The sequence below is a fragment of the Poecilia reticulata genome, chromosome 18 (assembly GCF_904066995.2).
Source record: "Poecilia reticulata chromosome 18, P_reticulata-male-v2, whole genome shotgun sequence".
NCBI lineage: Eukaryota > Metazoa > Chordata > Actinopteri > Cyprinodontiformes > Poeciliidae > Poecilia > Poecilia reticulata.
Genome location: NC_088847.1, coordinates 13,729,772 through 13,757,732, shown reverse-complemented (window position 1 = coordinate 13,757,732; position 27,961 = coordinate 13,729,772). Strand labels below are relative to the sequence as shown.

Below are 27,961 nucleotides of genomic sequence, written 5' to 3'. Positions count from 1 at the left end.
CATAGAGGGCTCTAACATAATGGAGTCATGTTTGTTTTTTTTTTTTTTGCTCCAGCGTGGATTTATTTTTTTATTTTTTCTTAAATTGGACCCTGAGTTTCGGCGTTTCCTAACAGAGCTGTTTATTCTGACCTCTCTTTCCCACCGATTTAGGTTGTGGGGAAACAAATTAGAGACGTTCGAACTGGATGAGAAGATCCATCTGCACGTTAACTTAACAAAAGAGATTTACTCCAATCGTCAACAAATCTTATCGCAGCACAACAGCTTCGTTTTACAAACTGTGACTCAGCAGTTAGCAGTACTTCCTGTCCGCCTTTGTTTCGGTAGCTTTATGTTAATTTCCTTTCTAAGCATCTAAACCTGCTGCGTTTACCATGTGATCTCCAGGTAGCTGGAGAGGAAGAAAAACTGCGTTTTCCTGACTTCACTTTTCTGGAGTTCAGTCCTTAATTTGTATCATAAAATATGAAATATTGAAAATTAGTATGACTGTGGCAGGCGTTAAATGAGAAATATGCAAAAAAGGAAAAAGGAGTAAAGAGGAGGACAGAGGGAAGAGAGAGTAGGGCTATAAGGTGGGAAATAAAACAAAGATGGAAAACATGAGGGAGGGAAGAAGTTACTAATGCTAAAAACAAAAAAAAGAAAAAGGCTAAAGATATGTTGGGGACAAGGAAGACAATACATCATTATGAAAGGAAGGAATAAAGCAGCACTTGTATAAACACGAAATAGAGTCCAGGAATATGTTCTCATTTGGCGAAAATTATTAAAAGCCCTGCTGTTAGGTTTTTGTTTTCTTCCCCCAGACATGAGTCACAACTTAGAGACGTCCTACTTACTGCACATAAACTCCAGATGGGCAGATTGGTACAGTTGTAGCAACTTCCCAATAATGACCTCAATTAACCTCATGCTACACCAAGCAGACGCTCCGTCAGCCCTGATGAAGACTGACTCACATCGGCATGCTGAACGGTTGAACTGACTCACAGGCGAGGGAACCTGGCCTTATTTTATAAGTAATTCAGCTAATTATTGTTTGACTGCATGTTGGAGTGTAAAGTTTCCAACTTTCAGCCCAAGATGAAAGAATCAGAAAATGAAATTTTCAGACCTTACATCCCAATATACATGCACTACACATGACACATGTGTCTTATATGTGTAATAGTGCTTCATCGAATGCACTTTTCTTCACATTTTATAAAACCTGAACTTGGATGCAGCAGCTTTAGCTCACCAGGCTAGCCCCCGCTCCTTTGATTGATCCTCCCATCTAATTCTCACAGACTCCAAATCGTTCAGGTTTTCCTTTAAATCTTCCAGTCAGAAAGCAGCTTTAGATAAACTTATTCAAACGTTATTTGGTCAACAGGACACGTGTAACATTTCTAAACCAGAAAAGGGAGAGGGGAAATTTAAATCGTTTTGTTAAAAATGATCATCAAGCTCATAGGATAAAACAAACAAAAAAAGAGTTTTTCCCCCGATTTGGGGGGTAAAATCAGAGCTATGCAGCAAGTTTGAATGAAAAGCTGAGGGTTAAAACCTTTTAAATAAGCTTTGAGGACAGTTCCCAACATAAACAAAAAGAAAAGTTAAATGTTTGGTTCAGCTTCATTCAACTGTACACCTTAACTTCCACTCATACAAACAAACAAACATACAGTCCTTCAGATATCCCAGAAACCAACAAAAAGAAAAAGTCCACACAGTTTTAAAAAAATAGCGAAAAGATCTTTGTACACTTGGACACAACAACTGGTAACATGTTCCCGAACCCTGACGCACAAGATCCGCTCTCAGACGTGAGGTTGCAAGCTACAGTGAGTGCTTTTTTTTTTTCTCCTTTTTTATATCTATATATAGATATATAGATATAAAAAAAACAGATGATCACAGTAGTTCAAATAAAATGGCTCCTTTTTTCAAATAAATAAACAAAACAGCCTTTGTTTTACAGGACTTTGAGTCAATACAGTTCGAAAACAAAGGAGAACAGCAGCGGTTTTTAGTCCTAGATGAAAATAAATACAGAGAAATGAAACAGGATCAACACAACAGGACTGGGTGTAAAACCTCCCAAACACACGGAGCTAACAGCGCCATCTGGTGGCCGGATGCTCATGTCAGAATTCAGCAAACACAAAGACTTCTGTTATTTCACTACATTTTTCTAAAAGGAGAATTTAAAACCTGGAGTAATTTTCTTTCCCTAATTTTGCGATAAAACCCGAAAGAATTATATGCAATAATCAGTAAAAAAAAATTTTGTTTCTGTTTGCCACTGATTTAATGTTTTCTAAAATTAGTTTCTCCTCATCCATATATATAAAACTGTATTTGAACAAATCCTAACAGTTTGTTCAAATAGTTTGTTTAATTTTGTAAAAAAAAAAAACAACAAAACAAAAAGAGAAAAACAACAGATGAACAGAGAGGTTCTGGTTTTGAATTTCTTTCCCTACTTAAAACAAAAACAAGCAAAATTAAACAGGAAATAGTGACAAAAATTTGTCTGTTTTCTCATTTAATGGCAGATTTTTCAGGTTAGGATTAAATCATTTAAAGCATTTTAAGATCAGAGCTTTTAAAATTATATTTAATTACTCTTTGTAATAATTTTATAGCTACAAAAAAGAAAAAATAGCTTTTCTTTTTAGAAAATATCTGTTGAAACTTCTTAAGTTTTCATATTTAAAATAGTAAAAAAAAAAAAACAATCAGTGGTTAAGAAGGAAATGAAATACAGTTTTTCATATTCTCACACTGAATGTTTTTAAAGTGGGATATTTTTTGTTTGTTTGTTTTTTATGTGAGAAAATCAGACCGGGTTAACATTTCTGCCTAACCACTTTTGACCACAAAAATACAGCTTTATTTTTATAAATAATAAGTTCTTATTTTCTTTTATGTGGCAACATGAGATGAGTAGAAATTTAAGAATGGCTTAATTTTGTTTTTGTATTTGAAATAATCACCAGAAACTAGGAGAAACCAAACATCCGAGTTTAAAATATTCTGACAAAACAAAAACAAAATGTTCTTTGGTAAATATTTTACCTGTTTTTTGTTTGTTTGTTTCTGTGGTTAGAACAGAAATGTATGTCTGTTTTCATATTTAATATGATAAAAAAAATAAAATCATGGGCAAACAGAAAGCAAAAAAGACAGGCTGCAACCATCAAAGAGTGACTCTAGGGGGCGATATTTCTTTTCCAACACTCCAGAGCGAATTGATCAAAAACACATCTAACATTTTGTCACTTCTTTTTTCTTTTTAATTAATGAGAGCCACACGGACTTCACCAAACTCCAATTTGTGATTGTTGATTTCTGACGATAAAATCCGATCACCAGAACGAGCGCGGACCTCAACGCCTCACCTGCTGCACCGCACAGGTGAGCAAATGAGAAACCGTAGGGGAAAAAAATCCCATAAAACATTGTTTTTAGTTAAAAACTGTTTTCACGCTAAAAAAACTGACTCCCATTTACTTCATTTTTCAGACGGAAAAGTCCCAAGATTTAGCTGTTGCAACAGGACAAACCGCTCCACTTCCTGAAAAAGGTCCTGCTCAGGAAGCGTGAGGGTACTTCCTGTCTGCGCTGGACTGCAGCGAAGGGACTTTAGTGGGGGGTCGGCGGGCGTTTGGCAGTCTCGGGGGGGTGGGGGGGGAGAAGAAGAAGACAACAGTCTGTGAAACGTTTCAGGGAGAAGCAGAGCGGGGCAGCAAAATTATGACGAGAGCATTTTGCCCCTTCCCGTCTTCGAGGAAGGAAGAGTGGAATGAACTACATGAAGAGAGACGGATAAGACTCAATCTCCCAGAATTCACTGTGGCTGGTTGTGGGAGACCGGCGGGAGCAGAGGGACACTAGAGAGATGAGGAGTAAAAGGGGGGAAGGCGAGCAGCAAGTTGACTTGAAATTAGTTTTGTCTCGTACTTCGCTGTACACAAGTTTAGTCGTCGTTTTCCTTCAGAACTTCTTGGGGCCCCAGGCGGACGTTTGCTTCGGGGCCACGCCCGTGCCGAACGTGGGGAAATCCTCAGCGCTGCTCATGTCGGGAGCCTGGAACACAAACACACAAAGTTTCACCTCTACAAACTTTTTCTGCACTCTCACGGGTCATAGTGCATTTTTGACCAAACCACGTAATTATGAAACAAAGTTAAACATTCGTTTCCACTTCACAGCTTCAGATGTCTGAACATCAGGGCTCCAGTTGGGCTCCTTAAGCGCTCTACCGCGGCTCTTAAGGGACAAAAAGCTGGCTTGGTAAAAGCTAATAGAAATACATTTTATGCATTTGTGTTTTCATGCAATATTAGAAGAGCTTTTCCACCATGAACAGGTACAAATAACGTAGAGAGTAAAGTTTTTTTTGTCACTGAGTAGATAATTAATTACTTGCTGTTTTTCTGTTACATCAAGTTCATCTGTGCACTAAAACTGAAATTGTTATTTAACTTCATTTTTATACATTTATTTTTATAAAAACTGATAAGTTATCTTTCTTGTGTTTGCAGATTGAGACCGTTTCAACTCCTAATTTTGGTCGATGCTCATGTATGTCTGCAGTTGTGACTTCTGAAGGCAATATTTACATATTTCACAACATTTTTCACAAATAAGAATAAAACCATGTATCCTTCTATTCATCCATGCGTCACTTTGTGTTGGTTTGTCACATGAACTCTCTGTAAAAATACCCTGAAGTTTGTTGTGACATAAAAATGTGGAAGAAGTTCATCCTGCCCGTATATTTTCCTTTTTTTTTTTTTTAAGTTTGTCTCTGGGGAAGCCCACCTTGTTCCCTGCTGCGTTCCACGGGGCGTCCCGCACCACGAAGCCTTTAGCCGGACCCCCACTGCTGTCATCCAGCCCTCCTGCTCCGCCTCCCCCTCCGTAGCGAGACGGAGGCTTCATGTACGCCGCCAAGGTCTCCGTCTCCGTCACGCTGAGGAGCTGAGAGGCAAAACGAGACAAAGTTAATCAGCCAAAGGACCCACCATGTGACTCGTGTCATCAGAAAAGTGTTTCCATTAGATTTTTGCAAAATAATTGCTTATCATATGGGGGAAAAAAAAGATCTTAACACCAAAACTTCTTATTGAAAAATCAAACATATTGGCCTGTTTCCATTCATCTTTGAAGAGTCAAGTTGCGCATTTATACGGTCAATGGAAATGCAGCGGCTGCAAACTCACGTAATCCTCCTCCAGGTTGAGCAGGTGATCTATGGCTGCGTCCACCGTGTCGGGAAGCCCCGTGACCGTCACCTTGTCGGGCTCGTCGGAGCCGGGCTGCGGGAACCGGATGTCCACCTGGAAAACCACAGCTCAGTCTGACCAGGTCCGTCTGATCAGGTCAACACTTCCTCCTCCCGCCCGCGCCTCGTCGTCTGCCCCTCACCTTGAACTCCTCCATCAGCTTGCGGATGGCTTTGCCCCGGGCGCCGATGATGCGGGCGTGAGTCCTCGGGTCCAAGTGGACGTCCTGGCTCACCATCTCCTGCAGCTCGGACACCAGCTGCTGGATGGCCTGCCGGGCCTCCTCCACGTTCCGCTCGTAGCCGCAGATGACGATCAGATCCTAGGAGAACGGCGAGGAAAGCTCAGGTGAGGCAGAGAGACGCAACGGCGCGCGCTCGGTTTGTGAAGGCCGCACACACCTGCTGCTCGTCTCCTTTGTCGGGGAACTGGATGCTGACGTCGTGGTCCTTCCTGATCTGGGAGATGACCGCGCCCTTCCGGCCGATGATCTTGGGATGAAACTTTGGATCTACGGACATGGTGACCTTGAAACTGCGCAGAGCCTGAGATGAGATGGAGGGTAAGAAAAAAAAATCAAGCCATCGGGCTGAAACGATTAATCGGATTAATCGTAATCGTGATTAATGAAATAACCGCTAACCAATTTAGTAATTAATTAATTAATCATTAATTAAGCAAAAACATGCAATCTTCTGGAAGAGCAACTGTCAAAGCAGTAATTAAGCCAAAGCTAGGGCTGGGCGATGAAGCTTCAAAATAAAATCTCAGATATTTTACACCAAATTTGATTTTCAATCTTTCCCTTATAAAGAAAAAAAGAAAATATCTCAACTAAACTGCCCTTTTATCTCGATAACAGATAATAATGATGAGCTGTTGATGCGTATGCAGCTCTGGGTTTCGTACCCGGTCCTCCTGCTCGGCTTGCAGCTCTTTGACCCGCTCCAGGAGGCCCAGCTTGGCTCGCTCCACGTTGGCTGCCAGACCCGTCACCTTGATCACATCCAGCTGCTTCTCAGGCTGCGGCACCCAGATGTTCACCTGCACACCCGAAGCAACACATCGCACTCACTCACTCACCCACAGGCCTGTTGTAAAACCTGACCTCTGATCCAAAAACAGTCTACGACTCTTCCCACCTCGTATTCCTCCATCAGCTTCCTGATTCCGCTGCCCTTCTGGCCGATGATGTAGCGGTGCAGATCGTAAGACACTTCGACGTCCTCCGTTATGGGAACCAGTGCCTGCAGAAAGACGAGATGAAACATTTAGGCACGCCGGGGGCGAGACAGTCCAGCTGAGCTGAAGCCGTGCTCACCAGCAGGGCCGCCCTGGCCAGCTCACACTTCTCCACCCGCCCAGAGATTGTGATGATGTCACACTTGCGAGGGACGAAGTCCGCCTCCGGGCTGACGTCGCCGTTCTCCTGCGGCGACGTGTCCTGACCTGAGTTTGGCACAGGAAGCCATTTTTTAAGAGAAATTAAAGATGGAAAGAAAGAAAAAAAAGAATTATGCAAAATTATCATTTAGTACATTTTTATACTTCCACTTTGGTTTCAACTGCTTCTCAAAACAGTCCAAGTGTTTCATTAGCAATAGGTTAGTGTTTTTTGGTGTCTGGAAAACAAGCCGTTTCCAAAACCTCCCAACTGTTGAGTGACACTTCGCTGTTACCTAGCAAAACCAGCTGACCAGACTGTTTGGTCAGCTGGTTTTACCACTATATGCTACTGGAAAAGACGGGTGTTTCATTTCTGTCAGAAACAACTTGTTGCATTCTTGTTGGTTGTGCAGGAGGTTCTACTTATGCTTTTCAAAGATGTACAGTTGCATGATTGCACATCTGTTTGCATCTTTTTCATGTGCGAGTGTAAATGTTGAGTTCGGGGGGCCGTGGCCAGCAGCATATTTAGATTTAAAGTGACAGGAAGCCCTAAAAAAGCTCTAATTTCTGAAAAACTCTGCTAAAAACTTTGCGCTCTTTCACAGCTTAATTCTTCCACGTACAAAAGGCTATTAATAGTTTAAAATGTAGCCATATGCTCTTGCTACTTCTGTTTATTTCTTCTGCTTTTTCACATCAATAACAGACTTCATAAGGTTCCCCTTCAAGTTCTTGCTCGCATTGTGCTCAGCCTTCAGAAGAAAACAACAGCCCACTAGCAGTGAGGGTTCCCAATTTAACCTTTCCAATCCCGATTCCTCTAGTTAGGACTATAGGCTAACAAAGCTAGCTTTATCTTTTTACCTCAATTAAGCTTATAAACTGTTGTGACACTACAGTTTAGCTTTGTAAACAATGTTCCGCAATAATTTCTAAAAACCCTCTGGGTGGGATTTTTGCATTGACTCAAAAGTTTTCACTCTTCCTCTACAGTTTTCATATTTAACAAAAACCTGTTTTAGCTAAATGTTTTTCTAGTACAGAGACGATTTAGTGCAAAAGACGCAACGTACATGTTTTGCATGGCCCATAAAGCTTTAACAGAAGGCAGAGAGGTTGTGTTTGTAACCTGAAGCGCTGTCGTCTCTCTCGGGGAACTTGATTTGGACCTCGTGCTCCCTGGTGATGTGCTGGATGCGGCTACCTTTGGGCCCCATGATGGCGCGGTGGTGCCGCTGAGGGATGGCCACCTCCACACTCACCTGCGACTCCTGCGGCAACAAGAGACAAGAGAGAGAACAAAATAAGCTATTTATAGAGCCAATTCCTTCTGTTTGTGAAGCTCAAACTAAAAAAAAAAAAGACAAGAAAAGAGCCACAGATACATGAAGCCATGAATCTGCTGATGGATTATTCCTGCGGTCTGCAAGTGATACAATCCAAACAGATAAAACCCATTAAGAGCTGCAAAAGTTACAAAACTTTATTTTTTGTTTGTTGTAATTTTTAAGTTATGTATTGATTTATTTATAATGCACAGCTATCGAAGCATAAAACTAGCAAAACGTGGTTGGATACATTTTCTCTTATTTGATGTTGATATCTGTGGAAAAAACATCACATAAGAAGCTGAAAAACTAAACTTAAACCTGCATTTATTGGTTTATCAATATGTAAAACATTAGCTGGCTCTTCACCATTTTTAACCAAAAGTTATTAAAAGTCCACAGAACCAGTCCCAAACCACAGGTTGCAGAACCCTGGCTTATTCTTTACGATTCTTCCCATTAAGCCTGTTATGATGATACATTTTATTGCGAAAAATGACAGTATTGTTATTCTGAAACCATTTTCACATATTGATAACGGCATAATAATCCAAGATCAGCCTCTCAAAGATCAATGAGCTTTAATTTTTTTAAATTACACTTAACACTGGAACTAGAAGATATTTTAAATATCCAAAATAAAAAGCACAACGACCAAAAACAATAAACAAAACGGAAGTAAAAACCATGCATTACTACCACAGCCATGCTACTAAAGGATTACGAAGTCTCTGTGAACAAAACTGCCTTTCAAAAAATACTAACAATCAGAATTGAAAGTATCCAGCTGATTTTGAATTGTTACGCAATTAATTGATTAATTTCTTATTGCGACTAGAAAAAGAAGCAAACATCTCTTCTCTGCGACCCACCAGGTCCTCGATGATCTCCTGGATGCGTTTCTTCGCTGCCTCCACGCAGTCCTTCGCCCCCTTCAGAGTGACCCTCTGGCTGCTGGAGCCGGTGCGAGGGAAGCTCACGGCCACGCCGCCGTATTCCTCCGCCAGCTCCCGCAGGACTTGGCCTCTGCGACACACGAAGTGGCGATGGTGGCGAACGTCCACCTCCATGCAGTCCTCCACCACGTCGTCCTGGGAAGTCGACAACAGAAGAGGAGAACTGAGGCAAAGAAAAGAGGCTCTCAGGAGTTTACGCGCAGACAAAATGTGGTTTTGCGCCGATACAAGAGAACGTAGCAGCAAATCTTACTAAAACTTCACATTGCAAATGTTAAATTATAAGATAGTGTGATTATTTACAGTTCAACTGATTAAAGAGCTCCAATATGGCAAAACAGAAGCAATACGTCGTCGTAAAAGGAGAAAATGTTAAACACTTACCAGGTTTTTGACCAGGATTTCCAGCTCTTTCTGGGCCTGGCGAACAGCTTCCTCCTTCCCCACGATGGTGATCAGCTCCTGCTCCGTGTCGTCCGGGGACGGGAAGATGATGCGGGCCCCCGTCCTGTCCCTGACACGGCGGATGTTGGCGCCGCCTCGTCCGATCAGGAACTTGTGGTACTCGGGTTTGGCCTGCAGCTCCACGGTGAAGTTGTTGACTTGCTGGACGGGGGGAGCGAGAAAACAAAATAAGAGCGGTTAACTCGTCCCGGCCTTTTCTTTCGTTACTCTCTCTTGGTTTTGCTTCCACCGACCTTCTCCTCCGCCAGCTGCAGCAGCTGTTTCTTGGCCTTCTCCACCTCGCCGGCGGGGCCCCTGATGGTGACCTTGTCTGAGCCGGAGCCCTCGGAGGGGAAGTGGATGTGGACGCCTCCGCAGTCCTCCATGATGGAGCGCACCAGGCAGCCCTTGGAGCCAATCAGAGAGTTGTGCAGCTTGGCTGGGATGGCGACTTCCGTCTCCTTAATGTTGGCCTGAGAACAACATTTAGAAAAAACAGAGCGCCTTCAGTCAGAGGCTTCTTCAAACTCACTGCAATACAGACCGCTACAGGAGATCTTCATTGCCAACAGCCATCACTACCAACAATAACTCTTTGAAGCATTAATATGAGTAACAACATTTAATTTCTCGCTGGGATCAGTAAAGTATTTCTGAATCTGGATGTGCGCTTTGCATTTAGAAACGGTCCAGTTGTGTTTGTCGTCTCACCAGGTCTCTCTGGATGGCGAGGATCCGATCTCTGGCGGCCTCACAGTTGTTCTTCTTCCCCGTGATGACGATGGTCTCGGAGTTGCTGTTCTCCGTCGGCAGGTCGATCTTAGTGTTGGTTTCCTCACGGATCTGAAGACATGAACATCGCCCCGTCGTTTACGTGAGTGTGTGTGAGACGTTAGCGTGTCAAACCAGATCTGCACCCAGACCGTCTGCTCTCACCTTTTTGATGTTGGCGCCGCCCTTTCCGATGATGTTTTTGTGGAACTGTTTGAAGATGGGAACGGAAAGCGAGAAGCTGTTCTCGATCTGGAAGAAGCAGAAGAAGACAGAAAGTCTCTGTGAGGCTAAGAGCTCAGCGGACAGAGGCTCGCCGTGGCGCGGCTCCCACCAGGTCTGCGATGATCTTCTGCAGAAACTTTGCACATTTCTCCACCTCGTTCTTCGGCCCTCTCAGCTGGACGATGTCGCTCTTCTGCGACGGGTCGGGAAACGTAATGATGACCTAAAATTCAAATGAAGTGAGAGCAAAGTTAAGGAAATCCCGTTGAAAAGAATCATAAGGCGAGATCGTCTTCCAGAATCTCACCTCAGGAAACTTATCTCGGACTTCCTTGATCTTCTCCCCCTTCTGGCCGATGATCGTCCGATGAAACTTCTGCTCTACTATCAGGTCTTTGGTGCGCTCGTTTTCCTGGAAGTGTAGAAATCCTTCTTTGGTTCACATTCAAATGACTGAACGAAGCAGCCTGAGCCTTCAGCCGGCTCTCACCATTCGCTGAACCATCTCGATGAGCTCTCTGCGCGCCATCTGCACTCCTTTAGGGTCTCCCTCGATCCGGACCAGGTTGCTCCTCTCGGAGTCCTGCGGGATTCTCACCGACACTTTGTACTGCTCCTTGATCCGATTGACTGCAGGGAGGAGAGAGTGATTAAAAAATAAAGAAAAGGATCTGATCTGTCCTCCTGTTGGTCTGACTGAGAGCAGCAACATTAATCCAACATTAATATTCTAAATATTTTCATGAAAAATGTATAGATTGTAACTCATAATAGATATATTAATTAAAGTACACAACAGTATACTTTAACCTATTATTTCTGTAAATTTACATGATTATGCAAGTAATAATCTTTCTCAGAAAAGTTCAATATGACATCAAACCAAGAAAGGAAGTGATTGAACTTCATACAGAAAAGGTCTTTGCTAAGCAAGCAATGACTTCTTCATGGTGTTTCCTCCACGTGGAATAACAGAAAGTTAATCGGAAGGAAAAAGTGTGGTAGAAAAATGCTCACAAGCATCAGATCCGCCTTCATTCAGCAAGTTTGTGCACAAACAAGAGATTTAACTGCAGTTCTGCTTTGCTCTCAAGAAATAGTTTTGTTAATATAAACATGTATTTTAATAAAAAGCAGTAAATTGATTGATCATAAGTCACAACCAAGACTCCATCGTCTCTCTTCCTGGTTTTCTAACCACACAGTCAGGCAGAGTTTTAAGGAGGAGCAGCAAAAGTAAATGTGGTGGATTAGCAGTGCTTGCCATCAACCTGATAAGTGTCTTATGGCATGAAATACCGTCAGCCCAGATATTTAACCGTTAGCATGTAATCATAGTCTGGAAACTGTCATAGAGAAACAGTTTTCAGTCAGAGGCGTGTTCATGTTCACTGACTGCTACTGGAGACTCTTCCTGTCCACAGTACCATCATCCACAATGACCATGCTTGATTGTGGGTAATTCTAGCAAAAGGAGCCCCGACACAGGACTTACTGTACAGTAAGGAGAGAAGGTCAACATTTCTGTATCAAAAACCACTTTTTATTGACCTTGTCTACGTTTCATTAGGTGTAAGCTAATGATTAAAAGGCTTTTGACAAATTTCAGGAGAAATAAAACTCACTGTTGGCTCCATTCTTCCCGATGAGGTGTCTGTGGAAACGCTGATCGATGTTGACTTCAGTGTAGTCCATCCTCACCAGCTGCAGAGAACATGGACAGGAAGATTACATTTCTATTACTCCTTTTGAGTAATAGAAAAAAAAAAGTATTCACCTTTTCTGTAACACATCCTTTTTCTCTAATTCCTAATAAACATCCTATTATGGAATTAAATATGATTGTGTATGATCAGAAATTTATTTTAAATTGCACTTGAATCAATGCAGATTAATAAATTTAAAAAGCGCTAAACGTTTCCCAGAGGGTTGGACATCTCGTGCCAACTTTACTGCAAATCATACACAAAAATACATTGTTATATATTTTAATGTGCTGTAAAATCTCATGGCCATACTTGTGTGTGTGCGTTCGTGTGCGTGTGTGTGTGTAAACTAACCAGGTCCTTGATGATCTCCTGTATCTGGGTCTGGGCCTGCTCCACCTCCTCTGTCGGACCCTCCAGACTGATTCGCTCCTCGCCGTCTGTGAACTCGATGTGAACCTGAACATGAAAACAAACAACCTAGAGCCGGACGACGTGGCTAAAAAATAAGATCTGATTTTTTTTTTCATGCAAGATTCCGATTTCAATCAATTTTTTTTGTAACAAATTTTCTTGGCTTCTTTTCTAAAAAACGAAATTACAATATTTTCAAAAAATGGGTTTGATTTTAATCATCCCTCCTGTGAGTTGTACGACAGAGAATTAGGACAATGCTAAGAGGATATTTATTTAATTATGAGCAAAATAAAGACGCAATTTTATCTGAAGAACGTCTGAAAATTATGAGAGAAAAAAAATTTTAATAAGAAAAATACTTAAACTATCATGAGCCAACATGTTCAGCCGTGTGGTTCTTCAAAATACAAGGCCTTCAAAGGTCTTAAAAAAGGCGTTCATTTGTATGATTGTTTTATGCAAACGAACTGATAATAATAATTTGATGTCGATGCGTTAAAAGATTTAGTTCTCAAAATTACTTCTTCATTCTCCTAACATTATGACTTTTTCTTTTATTCTGGTAATATTGTAACTATATTCTCGGGAATAAAAAATTATTTAACTTAGTCATAATAGTTCACCATAGTGATGACCTGAATTCGAAGTTCAAATAAGTAGAGGCTGTAAACAAGATGGCGGCCGACATCACTGTGAACTATGGGAACCCAAAGAATGATTTGGAGAGGGGGGAAAAAAACCCTCAAAAACCCAAAATTATCATCTTAAACAACCTGATTAAAGACCCCTGCTCTACAGCGCCACCTGTGCTACACAATCCATTCAACCAATAATAAATAGTTTCTGTCCTCTTTGCTCGTCTCTGATCAGAGACGCCTTAATGTCGCCTCCTTACCCGCGGCAGCTGCTGCGTGATCCGTCCGATGTTCTGCCCTTTCTTGCCGATGATGAAGCGATGGAGCCAAGCCGGAGCGCTGACCTCCACCACCATCACGCTCTTCGCCTGCAGGCAGATAAAGCACAGCTCCAACACCTAACGCAACCTGTTTCACATGCCGGCCAGTGGCAGCTTATAACAACAGATTAGAGTTTATAAAGGAAGCATATGTGCAGGAATCTACACCTTTCATGGACTGACAGCCAGAGGTGGAAGGATAAATGTATCCGAGCATGCAAAGACGTCTTAAAAACGTTTACTGTGCTCAAGTTTTGAAAGGTTAGATGCAGATAAAGATGGTTGATTCTTTTTAATTCAGAGCCAGTTCAAGATTTTATTGAGTCCTGTACAGAAACTGATTTCCAGATGAGCCTTTAAGAATCCACAGCTCCATTTTATTGTTAATTTGGACATTTAAGGGTCCAGGTTTCATGGTTTACTTGTAAACCAACAATTATTTTGAGGTTGTTTCTTTCCTGGCCCTCACATTAATGACTTCACATTGTTTGTTTCTAATACAGACTCACCCAGAAGAGAAAGTTTGCAGCAACCAAACATGAGAGATTCTCTTTTGCAGATCTTGAGTTTTTGTAAAGCTTTGCTGATATCAGCCAAGTTAAATTTCAGTTTACAAGCTGAAATATAAAAACGTTCAGAATACTTTCTATTATTTCCTGAATACCTTCGTTGGTCATTTATTACTCATATAAGTGGCGGCGTGTTAAACACTGTTTTAATCGTTTAAAATGAAGACAAAAAAGTCTTTACCACCTTATAAACTGGATTATCACCATTAGCATGGCTAGCATTATTAAAACAATGCTATTCTAGAGAATCTACGTAAAAACCTTTTAACAGGGATTTCTACCTTACACACCCAGTGTGACGTCGCCTCTGATTCTAATATAAACAGTTAATCATCGCCTATGGCAGAAAGGCTACAGATACATATCTTGAATGCTTTATTATATGTCGTATATTACACTTCATCAAGAAAAGTTATACCTGGTTATAACTGGTGTTGGAAATCGGTCCAAAAAGATTCTGACCTTGGCGTAAACCTGTGTGAGGGCTGGTCCCAGTTTGTCCGGCTCCCCTCTGAGGATGATGGTCTCCGAGGCGGAGTCCAGCGGAGGCATCTCCACCGACACGCCGGTGGCCTCCAGGATCTCCTGCAGAGTGTTTCCCTTTGGGCCGATGATGTACTTGTGCTGGGACTTCTTCACCTCCACCGAGATCGTTGTGGTCTTCCTCTTCTGCGGGTCGGAAAACGACAAGTTTAGAACCAACGAGCTGAATGGAAGGGAGGTAGGGTTTCAACTGAGGATTATATTAGTAATCGATTATTCTGGCAATTAATCATTTAAAAATAATTGGCAAATTCTGAAGATTTTTCTAATATTTAAGCCCTTATACATTAAAACATACAAATAAGCAAATGTTAATTTTTTAAAATTATTTAAAAAGCAATATCAAAGGATTTGCTTGGAGATTTGTTTTTCAGGAAGTGAGCCGGCTGCCACTTGAGGAATTCTGGGTAAAACTTGTCTAGAGACAAATGTTTTATTTTTTTTATTTTAAATGCTAAATATATTTATTTTTTGTACAGTTTTGGCTTAATATCTGTACAGTTTTGGCTTAATATCTGGTCAAACTGTGTTGTTCTTTCAACAAATGGCCTTTTTTTGAGTCTGTGTACTCCAGTGAGCAATTAATTAATTACTAAATTAGTTGACGATTATTTCAAAAACTGATTAATCTCGATTAATCGTTTCAGCCTTAGAAAGGAACGGGGAACAGAAGCAGAGGAGAACTGGAGCTGAAAGAGTTCAGCGTTTGTTTTCACCTCTCATATTTGTGCCCTAATTGACTTCAGCATTCTCATCCTGTTGTTCTGCGCTGAGATCTAATTTTCTCTCCGCATCCGCTCCGTCCCACTTATCAAAAGGACTCATCTACAGGACACGTACAAGCCCTTCCTCTCCATGCTGGACCGCTCATCTTCTAATCTAGCCACTTCTCCACCGGGGAGGTGTGGCAAAACGAGCACAAAAAAACGAGTAGCACGTTTTTCACAGAAGGACAGACGTAGTTTCTCCATCACCTTGTCTTCGTAGATGGCTCGGATGCGGTTGACGGCCAGAGCGACCGCCTCCTTCTCTCCGGTGATGACGATCTCGTCCTTCGGCAGGCTCGGCGGCGGGATGCTGATGCGGGCGCCGGTCTCCTGGCTCAGTTCCTGCACCAGCCTGTTGTGGGCGCCGGCGATGAAGGGGTGGAAGGCTTTCTCCAGGGATAGGCGCTCCACCGCGCGCTTGTCCTGCAGAGCAAAGAAAAACAACATGGAAAAAGAAGTTACGTATACTGAAACCCGAGACGGGAACAGCTGTCAAACACTTCCTCACTAAGTCGCGGCTGAGTTAAAATACTAACCCATGGTGTTTTATAAGCCTTAATAATAATCACGGCTGCAAATGCACACATTTCTGTTTTCCAGGGCACTTCTGGTTTCAAATTAACAGCAAATAATTATGTGTCTGTTCTTTATATTTCTTTATATTTCTAACGATTTTCTAATGGCTGCAATAAAGTAAAACTCCCAGAGCTTTCTCTTTCTTTGTCAGTCACTCTAAAAATAGATGCAAATCATCTATTTTTAGTTGCATTTGACTTTTTAACAAATCAAAGCAAAAAAAAAAAAGAACATTTTCCTCAACCTGAAATAAATGATTTAATCAAGTTTTATAAAGTAAATGCAACTGTACTTTCATATTTTATGCTCTAGTTTAAAGTTGCTGAGAGTGTCGTGGGACTTCTATCTACTAATCCATGACTTCCTGTTTCCTGGCATGTAAATATGTGTAAAATAGGAAAGACAAGAGAACATGGTATGAAGAAAGGCAGGAAATGGCAACAAGAAAACTACAATTCATCTGCACCTGCCTGTATTTGCAGTCAGAGCAATTATAAACAAATAAAACAGCAGAAATGTGACAAACACGACTGCACCAGGATTCAAGTTTGACTTTCCACAATGTAGTGAAAGAAAAAGAAAAACAAAATAAAACGCACACAAAAAAAAATCACTCTTGCCCTAAAAGATGAATTATTCTTAAAACCTATTATACGTCTTCAAAAGGGGAACTATAAATGTGATGCTGCTGTAATATTTGAGGGATAAAACTGAAAAAATTATTCGGATCTCCTACCAGATCACTTAGATTTGTAAATCATTCACTCCTTTTATTGTGAATATCTACAAGAAGAATTAAAGGTTCATAATTAATTTAAGAAAGTACAAATTAAATTAAGATTCTGTTTGTCTCTTAGCTGCATGCTACACATTAACACATTTTTTTACTCAAAAATACTGTTGCTATAGCAACAACTTGTCTTTCTCTCAGCTGTGGAGCAATCAAAGGTTGGGAAAGTAGTGATTTGTGCTTAGCTGTGATTTATTTCATAGACTTAAAAAGAAACTGAAAATAGTTTTCAGGATCTGGCCGAACCTGAAATTCAACTCAATTCAAGTTTATTTCACCAAGAACAGCAGAGTAAAAGCTGCTGCATGATACAAACAAAGTAACCACTGTTTTATACTAAGGTTTTCTAGCCACAGGCTAATTTGCAAACCCAGTCCTTGGTTGGGCTTTTTATAAACATAGCAAAATTAGTTGCTTTTTTGTTTTGCTTTTTTTTAAAGATAAAAAAAAAAGTCAAACGAAAAGAAATATTAAATAGTTCTGATCTTGGTGGACGAGTCCCTAGAGGTGGACGGTATTTTACAGAAACTAAGTTTTCCTGAGTGAATCTTCTTGGATTTAATTTTCATGAAATTATTTTAAAAATCTAATTTCAAGAATCGACTTGAAATGGACCGAAGTTTTTGTTCAACATCTTTAGATTATTCATTGTGTCTATTCATATTTTTCCAGACCTAGATGCAGAATGCAGCTGCAGAAATCGCTTAACTTCATTTTATCAACTAACACGTTGGTGCAAAAAAGAAGCTGGTTTGCATTGAAACCTTTAACTTCTGCCAGTCAAGTGTAACCCAGAACTGATTTTATGAATCCAACCGTCCCTCTGCCCGACCTGCTCTGCTGAAATCAGGAGGATCTCGTGGCGAGCCTTCTCGATGCCCTCCTTGGTGCCGGTGATGCGGATGTTGGCGCTGGGGTCGTCGGGTCGTGGAATAGCGATCTTGGTGGCGGTCTTCAGCTCCAGCTCCTGCAGCTTCTCACCGTTCTTACCGATGACGAAGCGGTGATGCTCCTTGGGAATGGCGACCGTAGCCGACGCCTGCAGCAACAGCAGGAGAAGTGAGATGCATTAGCAACGCGCCACAGTGTCAGAAAAAACCCCCCCGCAGGTAACCAGATAGGAGGAAAATGTTATGCTTGACAATGAGTCAGAGTTTGGATAAAATGTAACATAAAGATCAGTGAACATGTGAGAAAACGAGTGTGCGAAGAGGACAAAACGTTTCCTTGCAATGTTGTCTCAATAACCACTGCTCAGCTAAAAGGACGAACTTCAATGCAGCAGCTGAAGTGGAAATCAGCATGTTTGCTGCTGAAGCCTTGAAACAGCCGCCTGGGAGCTGACGGTCAATTTTCAACTCCACTTTTTTGTCCTTTTTTGACCTGCAGAGACAGGAATTTTGGTTCTTCCCACCTCCGTTTAAACTCATCTTACTAACGCTGAGCATCGCAGGACTGAGATCCTGTCAAGGTTTAAGTTCAGTAGCATCTGAAATCTTGTTTTTGCATCACCGTGGGTGGATTGCCGTGACAAGAGTTCAAGGAAATCTGAGTTTAACGATTAAACCACATCAGAAGGTAGCATATTGATGGAGAGGTAAAGACTGGCTGAAGACATCCAACACTAAATATTCAAATGTTAATCCGTTTTAAATCAGTAGCGTACAAAATATTAATAAAGACAACAAATACAAAAGACATCGTCCTCCTTCAACCTTTATGGAGGTGTTCCACTTTGCTTATATCCTCCCTTAGTTTCTCTATTTTTGCTGCGTTCAGGACATTAAAAATCCAAAGATGTTTAAACCAAAACAAAAACGCTTTAAAAAGTTTTTTGTGTTCAAGTAAAGGCATAAACAGGTGTCGCGTCTATCTGTTGTGTTTCGCCTTACACTGTACAATGAAACATTTACAGACCATGGACATGCTGAGACCTTTAAAGGTGCAGCTGCTCGTAGTGTCAAAAGGGACCGTTTAGAAAAAATGTCGAAGGCAGTCGACTGATTTGATGTGGGAGAATAAAGCGGCGCAGGATGAAACAGGACACAAACATTTGTCGTCTCGTCTTCTATTGTCTACCTTCTCTTTTCAACCCACAGCTCAACTACACTATCTACCTCAACAAAACAACAAATAATGAGACTGAGAGAATAAACAATGTGATAGAAGCAAGAGTTGTGACTTCCACCTGGCAAAACACTGTTTTTGAAACCCTACTAGCACTTGCAGTCCTCTTTTTCATCCAGCAGCCAAAGTTTTGTCATAATTTGAAGCCATATTGAAAAGAAGACCTCGGTTTTTCCTCACACCAAAAACTACAAATGTACTGATCCGATCTCAGGTAACAGCTTAGGAATCAACTCCCAGTATCTGTTGTTAGGTTTACCTCTGATTTAGTCAGATGCACCCCTAACAAACAGTCCCCACAAGTTTTGTGCATTTTCTAAAAGAAATTAAAGCTCATTTTAATCTGCACGGCTTCCAAAGTTGTATTTAACATCACATCCTCTTAATGATACGGGGTTTTGCACCTTTTGCATTAGGTTGATGGTGAACGACAGCATGTGACCTGCTCTGTCTGCTGTGCAGAGCATGAGCTTCACAGACAGCAGCTGAAACACTCATTGTTACTTTGTATGACGTTCAAAGCTCTAAAGCTCATGAAGCAGCAGACCAGCTTTTTCTGTCGGTTTTCTCTTGACGTAATGAAGAAATTTATTTGCAGGAAAGTTTCTAACAAGCTGAATTATGTCACAGTCAGAAATATCTTTAGAAAATGAGTTTTAGAAAAGCTACAAGTATGTTTTCTCACCGAGTTACCCCATGTTGGAGCAGCGTAAAGCAACCCTACAGGTTGGCAACAAAACTGAGGTGGAAGCAAACTGGAGATAATTTACACTTACCGGTGACAGACACAAAAAAGCTAGATGACAAGCTAGCAAGACTTTTATAGTAGCTAATTAGTGGTAGCTTCAACCGCCTCAAGTCACAGAGTGCAATGAAGGTGTTTGCATGTGATAAACTTTTGCCTGACTACACAGAATATACTAGATTAAATAGTTCTACCAGAATAACATTTAAGACTTGCAGGTCAACTTAGATTTCTGTAATGAATTTAAGAAGTTTGAAGGCTTTTTAAGGATGTGTGGACATCCTGTTTATTACACAGATACTTAAGAGGAGCCCCAACCCACAGTTACTTAGAACACCTAAAAGGATTTAGCTTTTATTTTGCTTCTCTACAGTTAAATTCACAAAGAAAACCAAACACTGCAAGAGTCGGCTGCGCGTTTACCTGTGTCTGCAGACGGGCTACGATTTCCTTGCGAGCCTTCATAACCGAATCCAGTTTGCCAGTAACCATGATGGACAGGCCCTGGTCCTTAGCCAGGGACAGCTCAATGTGCGCTCCGGTCCGCTGCATGATGTCCAGGCACACCTTGGCCTCCTCTCCTTCCCCAAACTGGCTGTTGTCCTTGTAGCGCCGCTCCTCCAGAGGGACATGAAACACCTGAACACAAAGTGGGTTTCATCACAGCAGCGATTCATCTGAACGTGAATGTGTGCACCTCGGAGAGACCCTCACCTGGGTGATAACTGAGGCCTTGATGGGGCGGATCTTGCTCCCCCAAGCCGAAGTCGGCTCCCCCGACTTTTCCCCCGGAGCGCCTTTCTCCGGCAGCGGAGGGAAGGCCTCCAGATAGGTGGGAATGTAGGCCTCATCCTCCGGGACACAACCTGGCCCGGTGAGGCCAACATGAAAACATTCAGCAAAGAGACACAGAGGGGAAAAAAAACTACAGTATAAAACACTAAGCAGGAGATTAGAGGAGAAATCTCCACTAAAAGATACTAAGAGTTTGTACACTTTTCCCACAGTAAAATTCAAGCACTTTCAATGTAATTTTTAGAAATAAAACAATACAAATGAACTAAAAACGACGGTTTTCAGTTAACTACTAAATGGAATAATTTATGATTGTTATTGATATTTTTGTGGTAGTATTCTAGATTCTACAGTAGGGACAAGTTAACTAAAAAATAACAAAACTTTATGTTTCGAAATCACACACTCACTCCAAACACCTGATTGATCTGAGAACAAAACACTAACTTAACAAGTAAATCCAGGAATTTAAATAACTTCAACATATGTTTAACACAATATAAGACTTTTACTTCAATTACACACAGCAATATGTTTTTTTGAGTCATTAGGAATAATATACAGTCACTGCAAATCCAAACAAATCATCTTAAGGTAAACATCACCTACACAAAAATCTCTACAAATTTTTTCTCTAAGTTTTCTGGCATTTAGCAACTATAATGATTTTGTTAATTTTAACTGACGTAAAACAAGAAAAGTTTATTTAACTTCAGACAAGACAAAAAAAAAATTCTTATTACATGTATGAAAATATCTGGTCTTAACAGTAAATTAAGTTTTTCAAATTTATCAAATGTTAGATTGCACTTAATCACAAAACTGTGCAGCTTGAATATCAAGCACTTTCAAGGACTTTATACATAAATTAAGGTCTTGAAAGTGTTTGATCCAACCAAACACTTTGAATTTCAACATCTGATTGAAATTCAAGCATTTTCAAGGATTTCAAGCACCGTAACAAACCCTGCGTCAAAGTTAGCGGAGGTCACCTGTAATCTCCTGGTCTTTGAGACCACTGCGATGCTCGGCAAAGCTCTCCGGGGTCAACACAGCCACTGAGCTCATGGTTCAAGACTTATTCCACTTTTCCACTGAAACAAACACAAAACTCAGTTCAATGGGTATGAATGAAAAACTCACACCAATCTGCAAAAAAAAAAAAAAAAAAAAAGATTAAATACGAAGAATTGTCTCTTAACTCATTCTGTCCTCGCTCTACCCAAACCTCAGAAGAGCCCCCTCCTCAACAGCACCCCGCCCCACTACTGCCCCTGTGGCTGCATCTCCACCTGAGATTCTCCAATTAGCACTTCTTCAAGCCTCCGACAAACACACTCGCCTGCCGCCTCGGGGACCGGGTTATCACGAGTCAAAAGGGTGCATCGGTGGCTAAAAACAAGCGATGCTGACATTCTTGTGATGCATGATCACTACCTGCGCTGATGTTTTCCTCGAGGAGTTTAGATCTGCAGATCTCTGGAGGGTTGGACCGGCTGCATGTGACAGACCGGTGTGTGTGTGTGTGTGTGCGCGCGCGTGCGTGCGTGTGTGTTTCAGCTCCATAGATAGTAATTGGTTGTCCAGCCAAGACAACCAAATGCACTGAAAAATATTAGTGGGCATCACCAGGATACTGTTTATTTTTAAAGGGGTAGTCCATATTAAGAAGAAATCTCTTCTAAGATTCATTTAATTCTGCAAAGTCAAAGTAAACATTTAATACAGCTTTTCTGTTTTCTAAATACATTTTAAAAATGCTGAGCTGGACGCTTTTTTCCCCCACTAAAGTTTTTACCATATGCTACATGATGTGTCCTCATATTGAAAAAACATGCAAATATTTCACTGTGTCACTGAAGAGAAGCCCAAAAGTGGCTCTTCATTACTCCTCAACATTGGATAAATGTTCCAGCTGAACGCATTTCTCTGAAATATTATTATTAGTATTTTCTGGAAAAAAAATACAACCTGGAATGTTTTCATGGCTATAAGGAAACACATAGCCTAAAGTAAAAGATGCATTTTAAGAAACGTGCATGCAAAGCTGCTGCTGTGTCGGTACTAGTTGAAACAGCCAAGCTGACGCGGGCTTACCTGCAAAAGGTCAATTGCCAGAGAGTCCGTCCAGTTAGCGGCTACCGAAGGCGCTTCAGTGTGAGTGTGTGTTTCAGCTCCTGGGCGAACGGGGAGGAAAACAAAGAGGCTGAAAGTGAACACCGTATATCAGATGGAGCTTCAGCATGAATGCCGGGCTGCTGTTGTAAACAGCCACACTGCACTGCACCTTACACTGCCTGGATATGATTCACTCTCCTCCTTCCTTCATTACTTGCTTCAGAACCACTCTGACACTCCCCCTACCTCTTCTTCCTCTTCCTCCTCATCTCCCTCCTCCCCCCTGCATGGTTTAAACTAACACAAGCCCAGGAAATTTCAGGGGAGGGGGATGCTGCAAAATACTGCACTGCAACAACTCTAAGTTTTTCTGCATGACCCTCCAGACCTCTACATATGCAGAACCTTGTGTTTCACTTTTCCACTTTTGGTCACACTGTAACCACACACCTGTGTGTGTTTTATTGGGATTTTATGTGATAAACCAACATGACGTAAGGCATGGTTGTGATGAGGAAGAGAAACAGATTTACAAATAATTTGGATACTTCTTGTTTACTGTCAATCAATGTGCAATGACAAGTATGTCTGCATAAAAAAAAAAAACCCTTAGCAATTATTTAAAAACACACATTTTACACCAAGAATGGACAATATTTTAGATAGTTTATCCAAGTTTATTGCAAAAGGCAAAACTTATTTATCTTCCATCCATGTCTGCTCAACTACTATTAGAAGTAACACAAAATCTTACACTTTCTATATTTTTTGGAACTTGTTTTTGTTATTTTTCTGAATATTATGTTATTTTATCAGATTGCTTTAAATATTAAAATAATTCAGGTCCCCTCATTATTGATGCATATCGCCTTAAACACAAATGACTATTATGCTTCAGGAAATTTTGGAAGTGAAATCTTCTTTTCTTCCTTCCTCACCATTAAGGCTCTGTTACTCTGATTACCCTAAATAAAAACCACCTATATCTAATCTATGGATAGAATGTAATTTAACTTGACTATGTCCAATTTTTTGTAAAGTGTCTTGAGATGACATTTGTTGTGAATTTGCACATTTCAGCAAACCCACCGAGACATGGCCGTCTGCCCAAACTGAGGCTTTGCAAGCAGAGCATTAATCAGAGAAGCAGCCAAGAGGCCCCATGGTGACTCTGGAGGAGCTGCAGAGATCCGCAGCTCAGGTTTGAGAAACGGTTGACACACTGAATATCAGTTCACAACTCAGAGGCTGTCAGAGGAAAGCCATAAAAAGTATTTCAATGTTGGACTGAAGTCATGCAGGAGAAACAGCAAACATGGACGAAGATGCTCTGGTCTTACTATTTGCAAAACTAAATGTTTCATGGATTATTCCTCTATGAAACATGGCAGTGGCAGAATCATGCTGAAGATGCTTTTTTTCAGCAGAAACTTGCTGGTAAATGCAATAAAGGACTGATGGAAGTTTCAGCCTTTGGATGTTTTCCAAAAGATTATCAGTGCATAGAGTTGGAAGGTGATTAAGGTGGAAAAGTTTAATAAGTATGATTACTTCTGCAAGGCATTGAAAATCTCCAGCTTTTTCAGTTGTATCTCGGCTAGTTGCATGAACAGACAGTTAATGTGCAGTTTATAAAAGAAACAATCAACAGACCAAAAAAGTATCAAATGTAGCTGCCCAAAACTTAAAATATAGATTTGTGTTTTAAACTGAGACAGTAATGTTGAAAAGTTGCAGAACTGGCACAAACAAAACCTGCTGCAAAGGTTTATTCTGAGAGGTAGTCAGGAATCAATAAAACATTGACTTTTATGTCTAATTTTAAAGAAAAGCAAGAAGCATTAAGGCTAATCTCACAAGAGGGAACAACAAGGCACTGACTCTGCTTCACTCTGACCTGTCCCCAACCAGCAAGCCTGGGTAACTTCCTTTGCAGAGATAAAGTTTCTCCATGTATCTACTCTGCATGATAGATGCTGAACTGTGTCTCATCTGACAGGCCGACTAAATGAGACTCTTCTGAGAGGCAGCAAACAGCACCAGGAAGGAGTTTCAGGACAGAAAGTCCATCCCAAAACCAAATAAATTTGATCAGCGCACTCTAAGTAGGATTAATGAAGGCAGCTGGAAATACTGTCAGGAAGATAATAAAACACCAGACTTCAAGTCTTAAAACTGATTTGAAAGCAACATGGATATGACCATCTTTTCATATTTTGCTGTACCTGCAGTGTTTTATATGAACTCTGAGATGCAGCTGGATGAAACCCTTGAAACTAGTTCTAGTCAGGGTAAAAAAAAGACTGACCCTCCAACCCAGTAGTACCCAGAAAGAACCCATGCATGCACAGGGAGAACACGCAGACTTCACGCAGAAAGACCTTAACGGGGATTTGAACCCAAAACCTTCATGCTGTAATGCAACACTACCAACTGTGTGACATCATGCAACTGTAATTAAAGGTTAATTATGTTAAAGATTTTTATCTTTTACCAGAGGAGTCAACATGTGCATGTGGCCATTTAAAATAATCACCGTGAGTTTACCATCAACTTTATCTATTCTTTAGAAAATTATAGTTTCAAGAAGAAAATAAGGATACCTTTATGGTTGGAAATGTATTTATTACTTTTCTTTGATAATTTATAGCACAGACATGAGGACCTATAGTACCAAATTGCTAAAAAAAAAAAAACCCAACAGATTACTATATTTTAAAGCGCTATTGTAATGTGTGTTTCTATTAGCCTGTAATGCACGTGGGTGTTAGACAAACAAATTATTAGGCTTGATAAACTGGCCCTCGGCTGTAGATTTCTATAGATCGGTACTGGGCATTAAAATAACCCGATTGCTCGACCTCTACTAGTGTCTGTGTCGAACATTACGAAGAACCTCATTGATTGTGGTTAATGACTTGCTGTCAGAAAGACCGAAAAACAAAGTAAAGGGACAAACATAGCCCAGCTATCATTAGCTCGTTAGTGACTGTCAGTGGCAGCGTGCTATCAGTTTCCTCCGGATGAATAAGAACCATTAATCCCGACTGAGCAGCGAGACGCACCTCGACGCTACATCTGCATGGTTGGTCCTTGTTAGCCACTCGGCTAAGACAACCTTTGCTAACACGGGAAACCCCAGGCAGAGGATTTATAATATCAAACCGATCGGTCCGCTATGCCAACACGCACCACACTGAGAGATGATTAGGTACAAGGGCTTTCCGATAATCGGCTAAAAAAACCAAGCCTCGCGCGGAGAGATAACCAGCTCCAGCTAGCTAGCTCTGGGGGCGCAACCTCGCTATCCCCACATCCTTCTCCTGAATAAACGGGTCGGTTTATCAGTCACGTAAAACTACACTCAGACCTTATTTATATCGCTTACAGTGTAGTTGTTTTTTTTTAAAGTGGCTAAAAAAATAAGCAAGGAAATCCTACCTTTTAGAGAGAAATGTAGCAGAGGTGTTTGACAGGTGACGGTGTAAACACAGATGTGATTGGTCTACGAGCACTTCCTCTCCCTGCGGAGCGATACGAGCGGGCACTGCGGTCGCTAAGTAGAAAGCCAATGCCGCAGTATCTATGCGCAGCAAGTGCAACGAACTTACATAGATGGGCATTTCTTTACAGCGATAAAGGACATAAATATGGATTATTGATATAATGTCCATATTTTAAGCAACGCGATGGAGCTGTAAGTTGTTGCAGAATTTCACGTCTACCAAACTTACCGGGTCTACTTCTCATTCATGACTGCCTCTTTATTTGATGCACTCCTCATTCAACGTATGGTGCAAGGGAGGGCTACAACCAACAGCGAGCATTCAGGACCATGAGAAAAAACAGAAGAAAATAATAAAAAGAACTATAATTATAATAATTAATAATAATACCATCGGTATTGAGGGTGCTTTAAGATAATAATAATAAATATTATAAATAAGTAATACTATCAGTATTATATTACTATTAGAATCACATTATACCTGCCTCCATTATTATTTTTGTGAGCCTGTGCTCAATAATAGTATGCAAAACAAGTGACATATATAGCTAGGCAAAATACTTAATTTGGAGAAGATGTTTAATCCCCATTTAATAAAAGCCTTTAAGATTTTGATATATCAAATATAACCACATTGATGAAAAAATAATAAATAAAAGATTTAGATGTAAACTTGTGACTGAAGTCAAAATTGTGTATGAATTTTGGGTCAAAGTAAAGAAATACGTTTTTGTGATTACCTTATTTTAATATGTTAGGAAGACTTCAGGAACCAACATTTCAAATCCAAGCATTTATAAAATTATAAGAGTTTTTTTTTTTTTACTGCCAAAAGCAATCTTGATAAAATGTCTTACACTAAACATGACTGAAAGGACTATATTAGAAATGGAAGACATTTCTGCATGGTGAGTTTGCTGGATAAAGATAAATATCGCTAAATTTGTTTTTCAAACCATTGTAAATGACAGTTATACTAATATACATTCCATATAAATGCTTACAAGCATAATGTCAAGTTAGATAATTGGAGCAAATGCACTGGAATTGTTTTTCATATTTTATAGCATGTTCTATACTCAGACACTAGGTGGGAGTATCAGACAAAGAGACACACAAGTGGGGACACAAATATTGCTAAGTGTCTCTTTGTAATGACTAAGCAATATGAAGTTCAAAGACGCTTTTGGTAAAGATCATTATAATTCTTATTGTTGCCAGTTTGGCGTTCTAACTGGACAATTATCTCATATGCATGTCAAAAAGTTGTTTTGGAATGTTTACAGTAAGGCAATAAGATTCTGAAATTGCCTTAAGCCTAACGTATTTAAAATGTGTGTGTTTTTACTGAAGAGTTAGATCTGTGCCAGGAATCCTACCAAATTATATTGACCAATTCTGATAAAAAGACTGGTCAAAAATCCAGCAGATATGGATATGCCAGAAGTTTGATGGCTGCAAAAAACGGATTTTCTGCAGTCTGCATATTACATAAGCAGTCATTTGCAATTTGGCACTAAATGATACTGCTGCGATGACTGTTAAGGTGTAGTTTAATGGCACTGTGCTTGAGGCTATTTGTACTCAAGTAATTAAATGAATTTGTTAAAAAAAGATGTGTCGAGTTACTTTCTCTTTGCCTACACAGGGCATGGGCACCCAACAGAGGAAATTCCACTCATTTTGTCTTTCTCTTTCTCTTGATACTTGATCATACAGATTGAGAATCTTAAACAATAAACAAAATTATATAAAAGTGATTTTTTTAAATTTCACTTAAGGTTTTGAGGTTATATTTAATAACCTCAAAAGATATTAAATATTGATTTATGATATAACTGGAAATTGTTTTAAAATACATCTTAATGAAACAAACATATGCTCACAATCTTGGAGAAGGAGAAAAAAAAGTACTCTTAAACAAATAAATTCACATTTCCCGAGTTGATT

At 40.4% G+C, this 27,961-nt stretch overlaps 1 protein-coding gene across 1 annotated transcript; it reads right to left on the bottom strand.

Moving 5' to 3' along the window:
* Nucleotides 1-30: 30 nt before the first annotated feature.
* hdlbpb (high density lipoprotein binding protein b) lies at nt 31-26,065 on the bottom strand. Its single transcript, XM_008435424.3, has 28 exons — nt 25,945-26,065; nt 22,483-22,562; nt 21,378-21,479; nt 20,305-20,456; nt 20,014-20,229; nt 17,551-17,757; nt 15,560-15,775; nt 14,505-14,711; nt 13,414-13,521; nt 12,456-12,560; nt 12,021-12,099; nt 10,886-11,025; nt 10,703-10,807; nt 10,505-10,618; nt 10,336-10,422; nt 10,111-10,242; nt 9,654-9,872; nt 9,340-9,561; nt 8,872-9,090; nt 7,801-7,942; nt 6,604-6,731; nt 6,425-6,529; nt 6,192-6,326; nt 5,684-5,827; nt 5,425-5,604; nt 5,220-5,336; nt 4,819-4,977; nt 31-4,080 (listed from the first exon to the last, which is right to left on the bottom strand). Exons 3-28 carry the CDS (start codon nt 21,451-21,453, stop codon nt 3,988-3,990), a joined length of 3,807 nt encoding a protein of 1,268 aa, XP_008433646.2. The 5' UTR covers nt 21,454-21,479; nt 22,483-22,562; nt 25,945-26,065; the 3' UTR covers nt 31-3,987.
* Between the last annotated feature and the right edge of the window lie 1,896 nt (nt 26,066-27,961).